The sequence below is a fragment of the Pyrus communis genome, chromosome 1, assembly GCF_963583255.1.
Source record: "Pyrus communis chromosome 1, drPyrComm1.1, whole genome shotgun sequence".
In the NCBI taxonomy this organism is placed as follows: Eukaryota; Viridiplantae; Streptophyta; class Magnoliopsida; order Rosales; family Rosaceae; genus Pyrus; species Pyrus communis.
Genome location: NC_084803.1, coordinates 3,200,625 through 3,220,891, shown reverse-complemented (window position 1 = coordinate 3,220,891; position 20,267 = coordinate 3,200,625). Strand labels below are relative to the sequence as shown.

General features: G+C 42.7%; 2 protein-coding genes and 1 pseudogene across 2 annotated transcripts; 1 reads left to right on the top strand and 2 right to left on the bottom strand.

Moving 5' to 3' along the window:
* Nucleotides 1–1,678: 1,678 nt before the first annotated feature.
* On the bottom strand, nt 1,679–4,226 carry LOC137712745 ((S)-coclaurine N-methyltransferase-like). The gene is made up of 8 exons (XM_068451898.1): nt 4,005–4,226; nt 3,779–3,887; nt 3,061–3,285; nt 2,881–2,980; nt 2,681–2,791; nt 2,518–2,601; nt 2,339–2,397; nt 1,679–2,253 (listed from the first exon to the last, which is right to left on the bottom strand). The coding sequence occupies exons 1-8, from the start codon at nt 4,189–4,191 to the stop codon at nt 2,061–2,063; spliced, it is 1,068 nt and encodes a 355-aa protein (XP_068307999.1). The 5' UTR covers nt 4,192–4,226; the 3' UTR covers nt 1,679–2,060.
* A 309-nt stretch (nt 4,227–4,535) lies between these two features.
* Nucleotides 4,536–8,341, top strand: LOC137711022 (protein PLASTID MOVEMENT IMPAIRED 1-RELATED 2-like; annotated as a pseudogene).
* A 5,239-nt stretch (nt 8,342–13,580) lies between these two features.
* LOC137709988 (aminopeptidase M1-like) lies at nt 13,581–16,303 on the bottom strand. The gene is made up of 6 exons (XM_068448962.1): nt 16,261–16,303; nt 14,550–14,609; nt 14,400–14,467; nt 14,215–14,289; nt 14,014–14,090; nt 13,581–13,886 (listed from the first exon to the last, which is right to left on the bottom strand). The coding sequence occupies exons 1-6, from the start codon at nt 16,301–16,303 to the stop codon at nt 13,700–13,702; spliced, it is 510 nt and encodes a 169-aa protein (XP_068305063.1). The 3' UTR covers nt 13,581–13,699.
* Nucleotides 16,304–20,267: the final 3,964 nt, after the last annotated feature.

Here is a 20,267-nt window from a genome sequence, read left to right as displayed (position 1 = left end):
TTTATTTTCTTGTGCATCGCGTTTCGAACAACGAGAATGTTAGAAAGACCATATATTTAACTTATATATGGTAAAGATAACGCTAGCTAGGGACCAAAATTTTAAATTACAAAACGTGGATATTAATGAACTAAAGTATTACTTAAATGCTTAATTAACGAGTTTATTTTCTATTAGTAACACATTATATAATTTGTAAATGTGATATGAATAGATGGTCTCTTTAACATTTTATATGAGAGAAATTTATCATGTATTTAAGTAAGTACTCTACGTGTCACTCAAAATATATCATTTTCATCACTTGTATTGTAACATGTGAAGCATTTGTTGAAAACCCAATATATTGAAAAATCTCTCCACATCTTGGTTGAGACTTCATTTTTTTATTTTTATTTTTATTTTTTTACAATATGATCCACAATTAATTTAGGACGAATTACATTTTACACTTCTCAAATTTGAGATAATTTTTAAGGTGAGATATGATATTTTTAATTTTTTTTTTACATAGCACTTCTAAAGTTTTGAAATGTATTAATTCACACATTTTGCCTCTTTTAATACCTATCATACATTAAATTGATGAGTTTTTTTTTGTTGACTTTGTCATGGAAATACAGCTTACACGTTAGTTTATATAAGAATTTCAAGCCCACCAAATCAAAAATTACATAAACAATTAACAATAAACTAGACCAAAATATAAATTAATACAATTTTAATACTGATGAAAAAAAAAATTATGGCTCATTTTGAAATCACCTTTAACCTCGATATTGGTGGTGAATTGTTGTTAGCCCATTAAATTAAGTATGTTGAGGGGCATCTTGTTAATTCCTTTGTCTAAGGTATCAAACTGATAACATTGCTCTATATTTGGGAAACAAAAGGAATTCTAAGGAAATAGTGGGGGAATAATTACTTCCGGATGTAATTTCTGATATTCTTTTTTAGGATAGTCTTAATACTTAATTTGGTGCGAAACGCTCATTTTCTCTTAGATCGGGTTGAAATCTGAGACAAAATTTTTATCGAAACTCTTTGTTAGCACTCTATCCCCTTTCTTTGTACATGTTCTACCTAATTAATGAATACCGTACTTATTTTAGAGTAATATTATTCATACCATGTTTTTATATCACATTTATATACCACCTTAGGTGGCATCTGATATGGACAGCCACATCATTTGAAAAATTTGCAAAAGCCAAGGAAATGAAGGAGAAAGACTCCTCGTATACCACAATCATCATTTAATTAACTAGTTTTTTCTTAATTATTAGTTTATTAAATAATGAACTAAATTTAAAAATCTGATTAATTCAAATGATGTGGCTGTCCACATCAAATGCCACCTAAGATGATATGAAAATGTGGTACAAAAATATGGTATGAATAACATTACTCAAATAAAAAAGAAAAATTTGTTACTGACTTTAAAAATTTAATTGTGCTCAAAACTTTTCATTATGTGGGGTACACAATTAAATTTGAAATTAGGTAGTGTTATCCACATATCCATTTTGTGGTTGCAGGTCTCTTGTCCTCAAAATTTGTGCCTTCTGTGTGTCTCTTCTCTAATAATGGATGCAGGTCTCTTGTCCTCAAAATTTGTGCCTTCTGTGTGTCTCTTCTCTAATTCCTTGATACGTGTCTTTCAATTTTTCAACACTGTTAATTTCTATTATTTTGCATTAAAAAAGTAGAGTTGTCGAAAATCCTTTGGCCACCCAGCACAACACATGTCATGCAATTAAAGAAGAGACATAGGGGGAAACACGAAATTTGGGGACAACAAACATGAACTTTGGTTAGTTTTCTGTTAGGGTTTTGTGTGATCAACCAGCAAACTGTTTGATAATTTGAAGGGATCATACTTTTACAATCCCTCAACAGTCACATTATTGAACAACAAATACGATCTTGATTTCCTTTTGACATTGCTGAACCGGTGACTGCTGTTACAATGTTAAGATGAAGGAAACATTATTGAACAACGAAGATGCACTCGATTTTCCATCGGCATTGCCTCGTGTTAGAGCAGAGTTTTGATTGCTTCATTTCTTCTTGAATAGGAAATGAACAACCATCCATTCTTCTCCGTTGTTGTACCCAAAGAGTTCCGCAACGGAAATGAAGAATGTTCGCCAATATACGATCCATTTCACGGCTGAATCCTTGCCGTAAGTTGATTCCATGATCGGTTTTATGGAAGCCATGTTCCGATCCATTCTTTTGAGCCACTCTTCACTGCAACGCAAAAGGGTTTTCATTTTTCGGTCATAGAGTCCTGTTTTTGGTTACAAAAGAGGTTAGAGATTTCGAACATAAGCACCTTGTTTGCGCGTAGTGCTTCCCGTTGACGAGCCAATGATTCACAATGGAAACATCATCCTGCACAAAAATCATCACCAAGAACAATCCTTCCTTAATACAATAACGTTACGAAGCGTTCGTAGTAAGATCATCGACGAGGGAATGATTGAATTCACAGTTTTTAAGTTAAGGGATCACCTGGAAATAAAGTAGCAGATTTGCTGAGGGCATTGTACCCCCGCTGAAGAAGTACCTAGTAATCCAGTCATCTTCACTTTTATCCTACATCAGATTCAGGCATGAGAGTTATACATGTAACGCGGACGAGGTGCTATTAAGCAGAAAAAATATTAAGGTTCACCTCAAAGTGGTAAGCAAATGCTTTATGGCAGAAATGATGAACAAACAGAAGGCCGTCGTCTTTCATCCACCCGGATATCTTCTTCAGAAGATCCTTATAGTTCTTCATATGCTGTCAACGCCAAAACCAATTCTTCAACCAAATACATGCCTACAGACATCATAATCTACTGCATCACACAGCACGGAAAAAGCTTTTACCTCAAACATTTCAATCGAAAATATTCGGTCAAAGGAAGCCTCCATTTCAAACGTGCTGATATCTCCGACGATGATCTCCACATTCTGCAGCTGAAGATTCCTACAAACAGGAAACAAAATAAACTAGCAGCACATAGTCTAGCAACTCAATCTGGTAAACAATTAATCATTTACGCGCACCGGCATTGTTCTTCTATAAAAGCTTTTTGTGTCGTTGAGTTGCAGATCCCGGTAACCTTGCAGTTGTTATATTTCTGCGCAATGTACAAAGACAAAGATCCCCAGCCACACCCAACGTCAAGAACAGTGTGACCATCTTTTATCTGTGACCTTTCACAGTAGAGCTCCAACGTTGCTTTCTCAGCATCCTCCAATGTGCTTGACTCATCATTGAAGTAGCAACAACTGCACTAACCCTTATCAATATCATACAATCTCCCAAAATTAATGGAACTAAAATAGAAAGAAAAATGCGTGAATAGAACTGGTTACAAATTTTTAATGTAAGATATAATAATGCACACTAAACAAACAATAGACTATATGTGAAGCTCGGTTTGTGGTTTTATTTTTATTTTTATTTTTATTGTGTGCTTACATCGGAAGGAATCGAACCCTGACCTATTCAAATCCTGACCTGTTGAACCCTGGCTCAAACCGTTGTATAATATGCATTGCCATTTAAGTGGTTTAGATCCAAATATTGTTTGTTTAAAAGAAAAAGAAAAATAAAAGTGGCTTGGATCGATCCGTTCAATTGTGTTGGATTCTTCAACGCACATCCCACTCTTAAATCCATCAATGTATGTTATATAAGATTATGTAATGTACTTTTTTTTATATTTGTAACCAGTTTTATTTGTGCATATTTCCGACCAAAAAAAACCCTCTAAAATACCTATATTTTAGATTTTTCCCAAGCACCATCTTGAAAAAAGATGTGGGAACTTCATAGTGTTGAGCTTTTGGATCATCAGTCCTTATGGCTATGGGCATCTCCTTCAAAGCTGCATAAATTTTACCAAACTTTTACTTAATGACGTCATAATTTCCAAAATAACATCCAAAACAGCTAACAGTTGGTACAAATTTGAGACTACAGAGCGGAGGAAGTGTTACGTTACATTGCACGAATTGAAGGAGGTCGGACAGCTGGAGCTCGGAGGAAGGCCTGTAACCGGACCGGAGACGGCTCGCCAAGAGCAGCCGTGTCAGCCGCCTCACGACGGCGTCCGGCAGCAGATTCCGCTCCAGCGAAGCCAGCGCGAACCGTACGGTAGCATCGTACGGTGCTTGCATTACTCTGTTCATTTCTCCACCGTCTAGCTCTGCTACTCGCTCGCTCGCTCACTCACTGCATGTGATCTTGTCTCTGCTGCTACTGGATAAGATTAGGCGGGGGTTCTGACAGGGTCGTCACCATTGTTGACTGTGGGCCTGAGCCATTGTTCCATGGGCCTGATGTAAGGAGTAGAAGTCCAACGTTTGAGCCCATTTGTGTTCACCATCACGGGCCCGAGTCCCGACCCATCGTTAGAGTCTTAAAAGCACAATGACGATTATAACCTCGTAAAGCTGGAACGACTCCAACCTACTCACTCCACCGTCCAACCCACAGAAGACAAAACTTTTATTTTCCATCGCCTTTACAAAATTCGTCACGTTAAATTTACCCGGAAAATCTTGATTCCCGAGAAAATCCCCAAAACCAACCACACGGCTCTCTCGAGCAAGGCATCCAAATCTACACGACGGAGTTCATCGACTGAGTGCCCGAGCGACGTTCCTCCGGCCAAGAGACGCCCTGTCCATGCTGGTACTGCAACTTTGCTGAATTTCTCGTACTATGAGCATTTCTGATTCGATTAATCAGTTTCATTGATTCGATTGTGATTCAAAAGTATCTGTAGGATTTTAGAGAAGGGTTGAATTATTTACAAGTTTCCATGGTGGGTTTGGTTGGATATGGAGTAATTAGATTAACTTGTATGCAAAGATAGGATATGATGTCGCAGAAAACTGAGAGTAAGAAAGATTACAGTGGTGGGAACTCTAACAGTGGTCAATTGTTGCGTGACATTGAAGAAATAAAGAAAGCCCTTTACTTGCATAAATCCCCACCAAATGTTTTTCTTTCCCCTTCTGATGGAAGATCCAAATCTGCCGGGAAAACCCGTTTTTCGGATTCGAACCCGAGATTGGTTAGGGGAGATTTGTTGCACAAGGACAAGAAATCATCTTCGGTGTGGAATTGGAAGAGGCCCTTGAAGGCTCTCGGTCATATGGGGATCGGAAATTTAGTTGTTGTTTTTACCTTCATGTGCATTCGGTTGAGGGGTTGCCTGTGAGTTTTAATAATCTTAGTGTATGTGTGCATTGGAAGAGGAAGGGTGAGGTGCTGCAGACTCGGTCTTCGAAGGTTGTGGAGGGCGTAGCTGAGTTTGATGAAACCTTGATGCATAGGTGTTCTGTGTATGGAAGTAGAAATGGCGCTAACCATTCGGTTAAGTATGAGGATAAGCTTTCGTTGATTTACGTTTCTTTGAGTGGGGCGCCAGGGCTTGACATTGGGAACCACTCGGTTGATCTTACGAGGCTGTTACCGCTTACTTTTGAGGAGCTGGAGGGGGGGAAATGTTATGGTAAATGGACAACAAGCTTTAACCTTTCAGGCAAGGCTAGAGGGGCTAATCTAAATGTTAGTTTAGGATTTTCGGTGATGCAGCATAAGTTAGTTAGTGTGAGGGATAATCCAAAAGTTCCTGAGCTTACGAACACAAGGCCAAGAGGGTCAAGTTCGTTGGATGGTGGAGCTACGATGCTTCAGCGAGTTGGGAGTGTGCCAAGTAATGTAACCCCCAGGCCTGCCTTCTCATCTCAGTCTCTTGATTTGAAGATTTGTCGCGAAGCATTGCTGAATGGAGGGTTGGAGCTCTCCAAGTCAATTAATTTCTTATGTCAGACACTTGATGAGACCAGGTTGAGTAGTGTAACAGAGTCAGATTGTGAACATGTGCCACCAATTGAACCTAAGACTGATATAGACTTTTCGTTTGCTAAAGGAATTGAAGAGTGTGAAGATGATGATACTGAATTTACCATTGTAGAAGTGGGGACAGAAATGTCTGAGAAGGAAGAGTTGCAATCTGATGAAGTTCCTGGTCATGCTAATGATGAGTCAGCAGTTGAAATCATTTATTTAGATGAGATCATTAACGATTATGATATGGACCTCGAGGAGAAGACTATGGTTATTCCAAAGGAAGTCCATGATAGTTATGTGGACCAGGTTGTGGTGGATGACAGCAAACATGAACAAGATAGCGTATGCATCAAGGGATCGGCCATGGATGAGGTGGAGTCTGCAACTCATATTCAATTGATTTCAGAATCAGTGGATATGGATCATCCATTTTCTTCAGGAGAGTTTCTTGAGGAAAGAAACCACAAGGAGCTTAAGTCGACTTACAAAGCAAGTAAGACAGGTGAAAAATCATTTAGCTTGGATGATGTTACTGAATCCGTGTCAAGTGATTTCCTAAGCATCCTTGGAATGGATTGTAGCATGAGTTCTGATAGTGATGCCGAGTCTCCTAGAGAACGTCTTTTAAGAGAGTTTGAAAAAGAGTCTCTGGGTTCAGGAAACTTATTTTTTGATTTTGATTGGACGGGAGAGCAGCCCGAAATTGGATCCTGTGTTTCACCAGGTTCTGATTCTGGAGATTGTTATGAGAATTCTGATTTGTTGTTGATTATTGAAGCCGCTGAAGAAGAGCACAAGAAAGAAAGTGAGCTATTATGGAGAAGGAAGGCCAAAATTCTTGAAGGCTTGGAGACTGAAGCTTTGATGCGAGAATGGGGATTAAATGAAAAGGACTTTCGGAATTCTCCTCGTACCTTCTCTGGTGGATTTGGTAGTCCAATTGAGCTCCCCCTTGAAGAGCCACTCTTACCTCCACTTGGAGAAGGCTTTGGTTCTTATGTTCGGTTGAAGGGTGGAGGCATTTTGCAGTCTATGAATCCTTCACTTTTCAGAAATGCTAAAAATGGTGGGAACTTGGTCATTCAAATTTCTAATCCCGTTGTTATACCAGCAGTAATGGGTTATGATGTTATCGAGATAATGCAGCATCTGGCATTGGTTGGAGATACGCTGCATGAGTGGGTGAATAAACTAACACCTTTGGAAGATATTACGGGGAAGACAATACAACAAGTAGCTTGGGAGGCAGCAGCCCCAGCGCCAAACATAGTGGGGTCTGAAAGGTTGTGAGCACAACAAGTACATTTATTTCTGAACTATTGTGATTTGAAACATTTCTCTATTTGTTGGCTTACTTCTCGTTTTTGTTTCAGGTTTGAGCAGATTTTATATGGCGGGAGGCAGGATGAAGGATGGAGTTGTAATAACCTGAGTTCCGCCGAATTGGGAGGTAGGGAGATGGGGTCAGACTATGTATCTCTAGAATATCTTGCTCCTTTGGCTATGAGAAAAATTGAAGCTTTCTCACTGGAAGGGTTAAGAATCCAGTCCCGCATGTCAAGTGGAGAGGCACCTTCAAGTATATATCCTGAGTCTGGAGGTTTGCAACTGTGCGGTTTTGGAGATTGTGTTGATTATGCTAAGGGATTATTGGCTCTCTCTTTATCACTGGACGAATGGTTGAGGCTAGATGCTACAATCATTAATAATGAAGGTCACAGCAGAGATCGAATGACGAAAATCCTTGCTGCCCATCATGCCAAGTACACAGATTTGATCGATGGAAATTTGACACAAGATACGAACTGCAGTGATTTATCTGGCCGGAAGTGTGGACTTTTGGAGGACGACCTCACAATTGCTCTCATGGTGCAGCTTAGAGATCCCTTTCGAAACTATGAACCAGTGGGCGTTCCAATGCTTGCTCTAATTCAAGTGGAGAGAGCTTTAGCCAATTTAAAGCCAGAAGTGTCAAGTGTGCTGTTAAACGATAGCAAAGAGAACGAACTCGATGAGCCAGTGTTTGAGGAGTATGGCGACAAGATTAAAGGGGAGACCAATGAAGGAGATGAAGGATGGAACCCTCAGTTTAAAATCATCGACGTCCACCTGTCAGGAGTGGATACCGCACCAGGCAAGAGGCTGCTCTGGGGCACCACAACGCAACTGCAGTCTGGCTCCCGATGGTTGCTTGGCACTGGCATGGGTAAGACGACTAGTTTTCCACTTTCAAACTCGAAAGCCCTTGTAAGATCATCCACACTGGTTTCAGCGAAGAAGCATAGAGATTTTTTGTGGAGCATTTCCTCTCATTTCCAAGGAACGGAATATACCTGGAAAGATTCGATTGCTCCACACGTTCGAAACCCGAATGTTATATTTCCGAATGAAAGCATCAAACCACACGTAATCATGTAATATGTATATGTGCTTTCCTAGTACATATTCTTTTGTTTGTAGAGTGAGAATAGAGATGTTAAGCGTATCCCACAGATCATGAGATCTGAATACGGTCTTCATCTTTATCTGCCAGAAATCAAAGTTTTCTCCATTGAAAACCGGTGCCCGAAGATTAGCACTACTCGATCTAGCCATATTAGACTTGTTATCGAGTAACCCAGAAATTTTCAGAGTTTTCTTTGGTCATAGCAACACCCAATTCTCCTCTAAGTTCCGTCGCTATCAACCACGTCACAGTTTCACGCCCATATCAAGATCGAACCTGGCTCTGAGGCCGTATTAGTGTTTGATTTCTGGATTGAGTTTCTTCAATGAAAATAATGAATGCAGAAATGTACAGAGAGAAGAAGATTAGAAAACCATGAAAGCTTCAAGGTTCATTGGAGATAACAAGAGTTTTCAATCCCAGCAATGTACGATTGATAACAAGAGTTTTCAATCTTGAAGCTTCAAGCTTCAAGATTAGAAAACCATGAAAGCTTCAAGATTAGAAATGTACGATTTCCAATCCCAGCAAGAGTTTTCATCAAATATTACATCTCTGGAGATAACAATCTTATTAGTTTTAGGATTGAACAACCTGTAACCTTCTTACAGGTTCCATAACCAAGAAAAATGCATTTGACACTTGTTGCATCCAGTTTCTGTCTTATCTGTGATGGAACTTGTGCATAGCATAGAGATCCAAACACTCTTAAGTGTTTCACTCCAGGCTTCCTTCCACTGTAAGCTTCAAAAGGAGTCTTCTTATTCAAGGCTTTGGTAGGACATCTATTGAAAATATAGATTGCAGTGTTAACTACTTCTGCCCAAAACTCAAATGGAATACCTTTCTCTAACAACATACATTTAGCCATTTCTACAATGGTCATATTTCTCCTCTCTGCAACACCATTATGTTGAGGAGAATATGTCACTATGAGCTGTCTTTCCACACCAAGATCTTCACAAAACTGAGAAAATTCAAGTGAAGTGTATTGTCCTCCCCTGTCACTTCTTAATTTTTTCAGTTTGTACCCACTTTGTAATTCAACAGTTGCTTTGAACTTCTTGAACACACTAAATGCTTTCGATTTGCTTCTCAGAAAATAGACCCATCCCATTCTAATACAATCATCTGTGAAGGTGAGAAAATACTTGTTTCCAGATTTGGTAGATGTTTGCATTGGTCCATATATGTCAGTGTGAATCAATTCCAGTGGTAAGGCAGCTCTCCATTTTGTTTCTTTAGGAAAAGCATCTCTGGAATGCTTGCCAAGTGCACATCCCTCACATACTGTGGTATTCTCTTTTAGCTCAGGTAGTCCAGTTACCGTTTCATGTGCTTGTAGCTGCATTAGAGCATTCGTGTTTAAATGCCCGAGTCTTCTATGCCATATCTCAGCAGCTTGCTCAACACTGGCTCTCATGGCAATTTGGATTCCTGGTTGCAATTTCAAGGGAAAACTTCGATTTCCTTTCATAGGGATCTTGACAACAAGGTTAGAACATGTGAAATCATCATAGATTCTGACTTCAATTCCCCCAAATACAAGGTAGTACCCATGCTCCATCATCTGTCCCACACTCAACAAATTCTCTTTCAAACGAGGTACCAACATTATCTCCCTTATGTACCTTTTCCCTTGCTTAGTTTCAACCAGTAACTCACCCTTTCCAACCACATCAACCAATTGTCTTGTGCCCATCTCAACTTTGGCAATGACATTTCTATTATTCACCAATATATCTTTTCTTCCTGTCATGTGGTTACTATAGCCACTGTCAACATACCAAATATCTTCACCTTGCTTCATAGCAGCTGCCATACAAACATAGAACATGGTTGGATTGTTCTCCACTTAACTGACATAGTTTGCTTGTTGAGTAGCTTTCTTGGACCTACAATCCTTGGCAAATTGCCCTGGCCTATCACAATTATGACATCTTGGTTTCCCCTTGAACCAACACTCTCCAAAATGTAATTTGTCACAGTGTTTGCAAGGGTTATTGGCTCCATCAGAAGATCCAACAAATTTCTCTTGCTGGTGCACAAGTCTGTTATCCCACTTCTTACCCTTTGTCTTCCAATTCTTTGTGGGTTTGAAGTTTTGATTAGCATTGTAATTGTTCTTCTTGTGGGCTATACTTAAACTAGCAAAAGCTTTCTCAGTACTGTTTTAAGAATGCCTCTCAATTCTCTGTTCATACCCTTTTAAAGTCGCAACTACATCTTGCACATCAACTGTCTCCAAATCCCTAGTATTTTCAAACACTGCTACAATACTATCATAAGATTTAGGGAGGCTAATTAACAACTTCTGCACGATTCTTTGATTTCCAAGATCTTCACCATAACTTTTCATTTATGTAATAAGATCAAATAATCACACAAGATACACAGAGAATGTTTCATGCTCACTCATCCGAGTATATTCAAAATCACGCCTTAAACTTTGAAGTTTCACAGATCTCACCTATTTGTCTCCAATGAATTCTTGCTTCAGTACATCCCAAGCCTCCTTTGCCATCTCTAGTATGGCGATCCTAGGGAAAATTTCATCTGACACAGCTCTTTGAATGATGCCGAGAGCCTTAGTATCTTTAACTATGGTCTCCTTTAGGAGCTTAAGCTCAGTTGCAGTGAGCTATTCCTTTCTCTTCGCCGAAGAACTGTACCCCTTCTCAATCATATCCCACAGATCATGAGATATGAATACGGTCTTCATCTTTATCTGCCAGAAATCAAAGTTTTCTCCATTGAAAACCGGTGCCCGAAGATTAGCACTACTCAATCTAGCCATCTTAGACTTGTTCTCGAGTAACCCAGAAATTTTCAGAGTTTTCTTTGGTCGTGGCAACACCCAATTCTCCTCTGAGTTCCGTCGCTATCAACCACGTCATAGTTTCACGCCCAGATCAAGATCGAACCTAGCTCTGAGGCCATATTAGTGTTTGATTTCTGGATTGAGTTTCTTCAACGAAAATAATGAATGCAGAAATGTACAGAGAGAAGAAGATTAGAAAACCATGAAAGCTTCAAGGTTCATTGGATTCCATTCTCATCGAGCAAGGAATTCGGATAGTGTATATTTTCTGTTAGAGAAGTGAACAACACACTCACTTTCTCACATCATTACAAATCAATCACAACCATCCATTCTTAAGTCATCATATAAGATGCTTACACAGGTCATGAGCTATGACTCATTACAATTTAATCTAGATGCCATATGGAATATGATCCAAAGGCTCACATTACATCTTACAACTTGCATATAATAAAACCAATATAGCAAATACATTTATACACCAATACTCCCTTCTAAATGTTTTGCTGATTTCACTCTGAGTGCAGCTCGTAAATATTTAAACCGATCCTTAGGAAGAGCCTTGTTAAAAATGTCTGCCAATTGTTCCTTTGTTCAGTAGTTCAACTCAATGGTGCCATCCTGAATAGCATCCCTTATGAAGTGATATCTCCCATTGATATGCCTTGTTTTCTGATGGAACACTGGGTTCTTGAACATGGCTATGGCAGAAGTGTTGTCACATAGCAAAAGTGTAGCCTCCACTTGTTCCTCTCCAAAATCAGATAACACAAACCTCAACCACATTGCTTGTGCTGTAGCTTCTGCGGCACTTACAAATTTCGTACTCACTCCACCGTCCAACACACAGAAGACAAAACTTTTATTTTCCATTGCCTTTACAAAATTCGTCACGTTAAATTTTCCCGGAAAATCTTCACACGATTCCCGAGAAAATCCCCAAAACCAACCACACGGCTCTCTCGAGCAAGGCATCCAAATCTACACGACGGAGTTCATCGACTGAGTGCCCGAGCGACGTTCCTCCGGCCAAGAGACGCCCTGTCCATGCTGGTATTGCAACTTTGCTGAATTTCTCGTACTGTGAGCATTTCTGATTCGATTAATCAGTTTCATTGATTCGATTGTGATTCAAAAGTATCTATAGGTATGTGCTTCACCATGGTTTTTTTCTTTCTCAACTGGATGCTGTTCTTGTAGAAACCTTTGTGGTAGCTCATCGAATGCTATATATTCAGTAAATTTGTAGCTAAACTCTGTCCAAAGAATCATATTGTCATGAAGATTTGATGCTAGGTCATGGTACTTTTAGACGCACAAAGACATTTCATGACCAAAGTGCATTGAAAAGTTATGGCCTACTCAAAAGCTCGAGCAGTTCAACAGTTAGTAAAGTTGAATTTCAACTTTGGTTTTGGGTTTGCAGGCGATAGATATTTAAAGCCATGCATCATTCCAGAACCAAAAGTGATGTTTATTCCCCGAACAAAAGACGACGAATGCCTAATATTAGCGAGTGATGGTTTATGGGACGTTATGTCAAATGAAGAAGTGTGTGACCTTGCTCGGAGACGAATACTCCTCTAGCACAAGAAGAATGGTGCTGATGGACTTCTGCTGGAAAGAGGCGAAGGAATCGATCCCGCTGCCCAGGCAGCTGCGGAGTTTCTTTCGAACCGTGCTCTTCTCAAAGAAAGTAAGGACAACATAACTGTGATTGTGGTGGATCTGAAAGCTCAAAGGAAGTTTAAAAGCAAAACGTGATCAGTTCCTTCATCTCCCATTTGATCCGTAGCTGTATGATATAAAAACTTTCGTATGATCTGATATATCGTGTTGCCCGTATGTTTTTCACCCGGGTTTCATTGCTTAATCCGAACCGCAAGCAGTCTGTATGTACCATAGAACATTTGCTATACACTGCCGAGCGCTGTGGCTCTGTAAATCTTGGCTGCTTTGTACTAGGAAAATGGTGGCAGTGTAATGCTTTTGACATTGTATTCATTATGCCTCCGAGTTCCAAAAAAATTGCTCAGCGAGGTATTTGCTTAATATATTATTTCAATCTTAGTGCTTATGGAATTACTAAATCTGGAATTTGCTTGCCACTTGTAATGATTTTGCTTGAACAAAAATGGATTTTCACGAGTTACATCTCAAACATTCACTTGTGGAAAACTTTGAATTTACTCGACCGTAAAGCTCAAGTTTTCTCCTGACGAAAGTTGTATGTCCTTCACCTTTCTTTTTTGTTTTTTTTTTTTAAGAGTTAAATCTCAAATGTTCACTTGTGAGGAAAAAAAAAAAAGTGTAGGTGAGCAAAGTTATCTTTTTTTTCCATTCATTTCCCAATTTGATTTTTTCGAAGAGAAGGTAGTGCGAAAATCACTTTTTAAACAAAAATAGAAGCAGAAAGGAATGTAATAACTTGATGCGATCGTAACATATATTAAAGAAAACTTGGTACTTTTATTATTTGTCTCTTTATTCTTTGTCTTGGCAAATTCAAGTAACATAAGCTTTGGAAATCCAGTCTTCTTTCAAAACAGAAGCCAAACATGGAACCCTAGTATTTCCTGTATGCCAACTCCGTCACAACGTCGGCAAGGTTTTTCTCGCTCTGGATGCTCTGAACCCACTTGGCGTTAATCTGTACCCGCTCAATGCTCTGCTTCAAGGTTCTGGTTATCGCCGGGTTGGGGTGGGCTTTGAAGAACTCCTTTATTTCCTTAACCTTGTCAAACGAAGCAAACTGCAGAGGAAGGTAAAAGGAAATGACAAGGCATTAGAAACATTGCTCATGTAATTTCAAATCTACGATGCACAACAAAAATTCTCGAGGATAAGAACGAAAGTTTCTAGAGTACGAAAAAACGAATCGGAGAAACAACTGCACTGACAAAGCGAGTAATTAGAAATCCAGACCCCCAGGTGTTCGAGATGTGCTCCCAGTTCTCCTGTGTTTCGGGACAATCCAAATAGCAAATGAATCATGGTAACAAAAGTGGGAAAAGAAAAATAAAATGCACGAATGTGTGCATTTTGTAGTATGCTGATTAAAAACCAGTGCTTGAGAGTTACCTTCAACCACGTCCAAGCTGTTTCTCGTCCTTTACTGCTAACAGCAAGTCCAAAGACAGCATCCTGGCTGCGAACCTACGTAGACAGGTATTAAAGTCAGTATATCATCTAGCTTTGAGACACCCTAATTTATTACTGGTTTGTAAAACTCCAAACTCTAATTAAGAGACAAAAAATCAAAATACCTCAGGAGTCAATATAAAGTTGAGAACTTCCAATGTAATATTGGGATCAGGACAAGATGCTAAAGAACCTCCAGGCACATAAACATCGATTAGCGCTACAATCCAACAGGCTAACATTTCAGAATTATTTTACTAATTACATATATTTACTTAGAATGCGGGTTTTCTCCTGGCTTAAATCACTCTCTCTGTAGAGTCTAAGAAGAGATTCTGTTGACACTAAAAATTACAAAACCTACGTGGCGTGCAGGCTGAGTAACTAATAAGCTAACTACGTCATTCGGTTGAATGCGGGGCGTGCCAACTCGTCGGCCGAGCTTGGCCGAGGAGTAAAATTCGTTGATGTGGCGTTGAGCGCGTCGTTGACTTCTCTATCTTGCGATTGCGACCGAGGAAGGAACACTCTCGGTCTCTGGGTTCTACAGCCTAAAGACAAGGCTACTAATTCTGCGGAGTTCACAAATCGTCGGAGCCCGATTCGGTCACTGTGATTATATTCGTAAGAGTATAAGCACGTCGAATCGAGACCAAACTATATGGGCACAGGTACTCAAACGTGATGTATGTCTTGATGGTAAACGTAGTTCGGCCGTCGGAATGCCGAACCCTAAAACTTACTTGCGAGTATCCAATCATAAAATCACTCGGCGTCCAATATGCCGAGCAATGCAATTCGTAACACCTGACTATGCCGAGAAGGCTAGCAAGGTGACCTCTGCCAACAAAGGTTCGAAAACCCTTCTCGGCCGAGACTTAGATAGATAACCGGTCGACCTCGACGCAGTGCTGTTTATCCAAACTGAAGGTGTTTCTCGGTCGGCTGATTCTGCGGCAGCAGTGCTGTTTATCCAAACTGAAGATGCTCGCCAGGTGCTTCCACAGTGCTGTTTATCCAAACTGAATGTGTGTCCGCAGGAAAAGAAAAGGAAAAATCTCAAGGTGTTTGAGAGGTTTTGCGCAGGGCAATTGTATGCTGATTTGAAGGGGTTTTTCTGTTGCATGATTTCTTGTATTTATAGCACCCCATTCCTTGAAACCGATTCGCATTCTGATTTGGATTGGGAGTCCTTGTCCCATTTCGACTCTAACTCGAACAAACCTACTCCCACTGGGATTCTGAATTTTCCTTCTTTTCGAGGCTTTCCTCTTCGCCGGTCGGGAATCCTGGTCGCACCAGGACTTCCTCGACCTTTTCTATTTATCCGGACTACTTAGGATAGGATTTGGCCGACCTTGCCAACTGGCCCGGGATTTATTATTCGGCCCATAGTATTTGTCATCACCTTGGGCTGAGCACATCCTGCTACTCGGCCTAACAATAATATTTTGGGCCCAAGCATTGCCCCCTCGCTTCTGAGGTCGCCGACTGTTAACTTTGGGTCGGGCCTCGGCCTTGAAGAAGCGGAAACGCCTATTGCTTTTCGAACTTTACTTCCCTTGATGACCACTACTTATGCACATTTATGAGACATGATTGCACTCTCCTCGTTGCCCCCAACGTACAGCCACGTGTCGATTCTCCGCCGCTCTTAAAAGCTTTCAATCATGGCCCTCGAAACCGTGCACTAACCGAAGCGTCTTATCCTTATTAATGCATTAAAACCATCGCCGCACGCAATCGTGCATCCTGGATTTTCGACCCCTCGATCTTATCTTCGCAGGTTCCCAAAATATCCGAAATGATTGGGACCTTTCCTGGTTAAATTCCCCCCCCCCAATTTGAACCAGTGCTTTTCGAATTCCAGACGTTTGATCTTCCTTCTGAAAAGCCTATAAATACCCAAACTTCTGTCATTCGCATCTCACGCCTTCAGAAATTCCAAAATCTCAATTTTATCATTCCTGTTCGTTCAAACAAAACCTTCCAGTTCTTCCTTCTGCAATATCTTCTTCTTCCAAACCATCTTCTCTCCTCTCTACCAATGGCCTCCTTTATTTCGAAGCTCTCTGACGAGGTCAACAAGTGCAAAGATTTCATTGATCGGAGCGCCGTTAAGACGCTGCGATTTGAAAATGACATGGCCACCACCCACCAGATTCTGGGTCCCCTTTTCAGAGACGCAGTGTCGTCGTCTATCACTAATCTGCTCAAGAAGCAGTGTTTAATACCCCTGCTGCAGGGGTTCGATTGGTCGAAGTGGACTCTGGCGCGGCCTCAGGGAGCCTGGCCCTCGACCACCACGGCCTGGGCCGCCTGGGTTGACCGAATGAGCACATTCTTTGGCAAGGAGTGGAAGGCTCTACGTATCTACGATGCCATTATTCTGTCGACCATGGAGATTGCCATGGATAAGGAGTTGCTCATGGCGGCCCTGAGTTTATGGTGTTCAGCCACCAACGCCATGGTCCTGCCTTTCGGCCCTCTCGGCCCCACAGTCCTCGACATTTCGGCCATCCTTGGGACTTCTCCAACCGGCTTTCCCATTGATGCCGCCCTTTCCGGATGCCCTTCTCCTCTCGACCTGAAGGCATTATTCGACGAAAGGGTCGTCGAGACGCTAAGCCGGGGCGATTGGGAGCCCTCAAGGGAAGAAGTTTAGAAGCTCCACAAGAACTTCTTCAACTACAACACTCTCATCCTTCACTTCGTCAGCCGAGGCGAGGAAGGCCTTAGGAAGGGAGAACACGAGGCCTTCCTCTTCTACTGGTACAACAAATTCATCTGTTGTACCAGGTCAAACAAATGCCTGGTCGAGAACATGCCGGTGGCCCAGGCACTGGCTAATGGTCGCTCACTAGCGCTCAGTCCGGCCATACTCGCCAACCTCTACCGTTGCTTGGCCGAGGAGACCGTTAGCAAGTTTGACCCGCACCAGAACGGACCCCTCTGGGTGTTCCAACTCTGGTTGCAGGTTTACTTTTCTACCCTTCGGCCGGAGGTTCCTGCCTTCCAACGATCGGCCGCCTTCGGCCTTCAACTGGCCTCTCAACCGGCGCCACCTCACCGAGCCGACGATGTCTTCAAACACTTCCTCAGCCTCGACGTCCTTTCGGATGACGAGTTCCTGGTATGCCGGCGCCAGGAGTACCCTACCTCGCTCAGGCTCCCTACAGCAGCATGGGCCGAGTCCGAGGATGCGGACATCCGTCAATGCTGGGGGTCTTTCGTTCTGGCTCGCGATCTTCCTCTTGGTTACGACGCCCGCCGAGCCAGCTGGGAGGTCTACCACCCCCATTTTGTCGCCCAGCAGCTCGGCTACCTTCAAGGCTGCCCCGTCCCCCTGCTTGCCTCTCGGTCTCTCCTGAGTCGATGGCGTCTTTCCGGTTCCTCTGAAAGGGAATGCAAGACGTCGGAGCAGGAGTTTCAAGAGAAGTGCAAGAAATTCCGGCTTCGGTCGACGGTTCCTGAATCTTTGGGAACCGACACCTTCGGGGACTGGTGGGAGGAGTACACCAGTGACTTCTTCGGCGTCCCGGCCGAAGACATGGTGAACAAAATCTTCGGCGACCGTCCCAGACCAGCGCCCTCGGCCCAACCTAAGGAGTCGGCCCAAGGTATAGTCTTTCCGCTTATTTTTATTTTTTTATTTTATTTTATTTTTTTTATATCACTTGACCTTGTTATTAATTACTTTGCTATTTCAGGGGGTCGCGTGTCAAGGAAGGTTGAAGTGGTCGCCGCGGTGGCGAGGGCGAAGAAGTTGGTCTCCACGAAAAGGACCATCGCCACCGAGCGGACAGTCCCCGCCAAACGCCCCCATCGAGAGGCCGAGTCGGAGGATGATGCCCCTCGCCCTTCTAAACGCGTCAAGAAATTGGCGAAGAAGGGCGACCGGGAGATTCATGTCGTCCCCAGTGACACTACAGGGACCCCTGCTCCTGCCGGCTCTCCTTCTATACCGGCTGCCCCGGCTTCTCCAAACCCGATTCTTCTAGCCGTCTCCCTTCCTGAGACCACGGCCGATCCAATCGTCGCATCAGCTCTAGCTTCGGAGCCGGTCGTGGCGCCTGCCGTGGGGAAGTCGGCTGCACCTGTCGAGGCACCCTCTACTCCAACGGTCATTCTGGAAGAGGTATAATTCTACTTCCACTCTTGTTTCTTTAGGTTTCTAGTCGTAACGCAAAATGTTTTTCTTTTTTTTCAGGATGTCGAGAGCGAGAACGACGAAGTCCCGCTGGAACGCCGTCATCGACCAGTCAACTCTCCTCCCATCCATCCTCCTCCCGTCGTCGAGGCGACCGCTCGACCGTGTCCTCATGCGGCGGATCGCGGCAAGAGACCTATGGCCGATCCTGAGGCCACAGCCGAAACGCCGATCCACCCGCAGGATGAAGACCTTCCCATTCCTCCGCAGGAAGTCTCCTCGGCCTTTGTAAGTCTTGTTTCTTTTGCGTTGATTTTCTCATGACACATGTTCTTAAAAGAGTATTAAATGTCAGGTGCCCGAACGTTTATTTCATCGACAATTTTATACGCCGACGGGCGTTGTCTATATTTCCTGGCCACCACCGTGGCCATCAAATGTAGATGACCTCCATCGGCCGCGTGAATTGCGAAGCGGTCTAAGGCACTGGGCTTGGCCATTAAGTTCCCTGGGTTCGAGCAATGACCCAGAGGGCGTGGCCGAAGTCTCCTATCGGCAGGTCTAAAACAATCCATTTTTGTCATGCACTATATCACGACGTCTTACTTTCCTTCACAAAGTTTTTCCTTCATGTGCAGCCATCGTGGGAAGTAGAGCTCGACGCTCTTCTTCAGAGCACGACCGGTGAGGCCGGCTCCTCTGCTGCTTCTGCCGAACCAGCGGGAGCCATGCCCGAGGCCGAAGCCTTCGTGAAGCTGCACGAAGTCCTGTCTCTCACTGCCTCCCAAGCTCTCTGATCCAAGGGTCTTGACTCCGTTGGGGAGTGTCTTAATGACCTTGCCAGCGGCGGTTACCTAAGCACGGAGAATATCTCCTTCCTCACCGACCTCTTGGAGCGGACTCGGCAACATTTCCACATCTTCGAGCGAGCCCTACAAGCCGAGGATGACTTGAAGGCTGCCAAGGTCGCGCAAGAGGCCGGCCGAGCTGAGATGGAGGCAATCAAAGCCAAGAAAGCGAAGCTGACCGAGTTTGATCGCCAGATTTCTGACCTCCAGCGTCAAATTTCTGACCTTCAACGGCAAAGGTCTGCTGCTGCTTCCGAGCTTGAGAAGGACTTCGAGGCCAACAGGGCTCGGCTGACGGCCTTCGCTGCCGGCGCACGGCATATCCAGCAGCTGCAATTCAATAAAAAGACGAGGCAGGCTGAGATAATTTTGGGCGAAGCGAAGTGGTTGGAGCTAAAAGCTGCCCTTGAGACTTTCCTCCCCTCGACTCCCTAGGAATTTATCATTGTATTTGTTCTCTTATTATCAATACAATGGTTCTTTTGCTATCAGTACAATGGTCCTTTTGCTATCAATACAATGGTCTTACTTTTGCATTTCCCATGTAATTGGATAGTACTTTTTAAAAAACTTTCCATTAATCGGCAATTTGTGAACTGAACCCGCCCGATCTCTGAGATGATATGCCCCCTTGCTGAGGACTTTGTGAACAATGAATGGCCCTTCCCAATTCGGCGACCACTTACCAAATCGGGGGTCTTTAATCTCGACAGGCAACACAGTTTGCCAAACCAATTCTCCTTCGCCGAACGTTTTTTGTCTTATACGCTGGTTATACGCTCGCTCGGCAATTTTCTTTTGTGCTATCAATAAGTTACCCGCGTCGATTCGACTTTCTTCTAAGTCTTCTAATTCTTGTCGCATCGCTTGACCATATTCGACACTGAACAAACTACTCTGCCTGATTACTCGTAATGAGTTTATACTCAACTCGACCAGTAACATAGCGTCGTGTCCATAAGTTAACGCGTAAGGGGTTGTTCCAGTGGCCGACC

Excerpts from the sequence above, each read along its gene's own strand:
- LOC137709988 (XM_068448962.1), bottom strand. The coding sequence starts at position 16,303 with ATGGTTTGGAAGAAGAAGATATTGCAGAAGGAAGAACTGGAAG. Across the intron at positions 14,468-14,549 it reads GGAGAAAACCCGCATTCTAA|GTTCTTTAGCATCTTGTCCT; the intron begins GTAAATATATGT and ends ATGTGCCTGGAG. Across the intron at positions 13,887-14,013 it reads GTCAGTGCAGTTGTTTCTCC|GTTTGCTTCGTTTGACAAGG; the intron begins GATTCGTTTTTT and ends CCTTCCTCTGCA.
- LOC137712745 (XM_068451898.1), bottom strand. The coding sequence starts at position 4,191 with ATGAACAGAGTAATGCAAGCACCGTACGATGCTACCGTACGGTTCGCG. Across the intron at positions 2,602-2,680 it reads CATTTGCTTACCACTTTGAG|GATAAAAGTGAAGATGACTG; the intron begins GTGAACCTTAAT and ends AATCTGATGTAG. Across the intron at positions 2,254-2,338 it reads AAGCACTACGCGCAAACAAG|TGAAGAGTGGCTCAAAAGAA; the intron begins GTGCTTATGTTC and ends TTTGCGTTGCAG.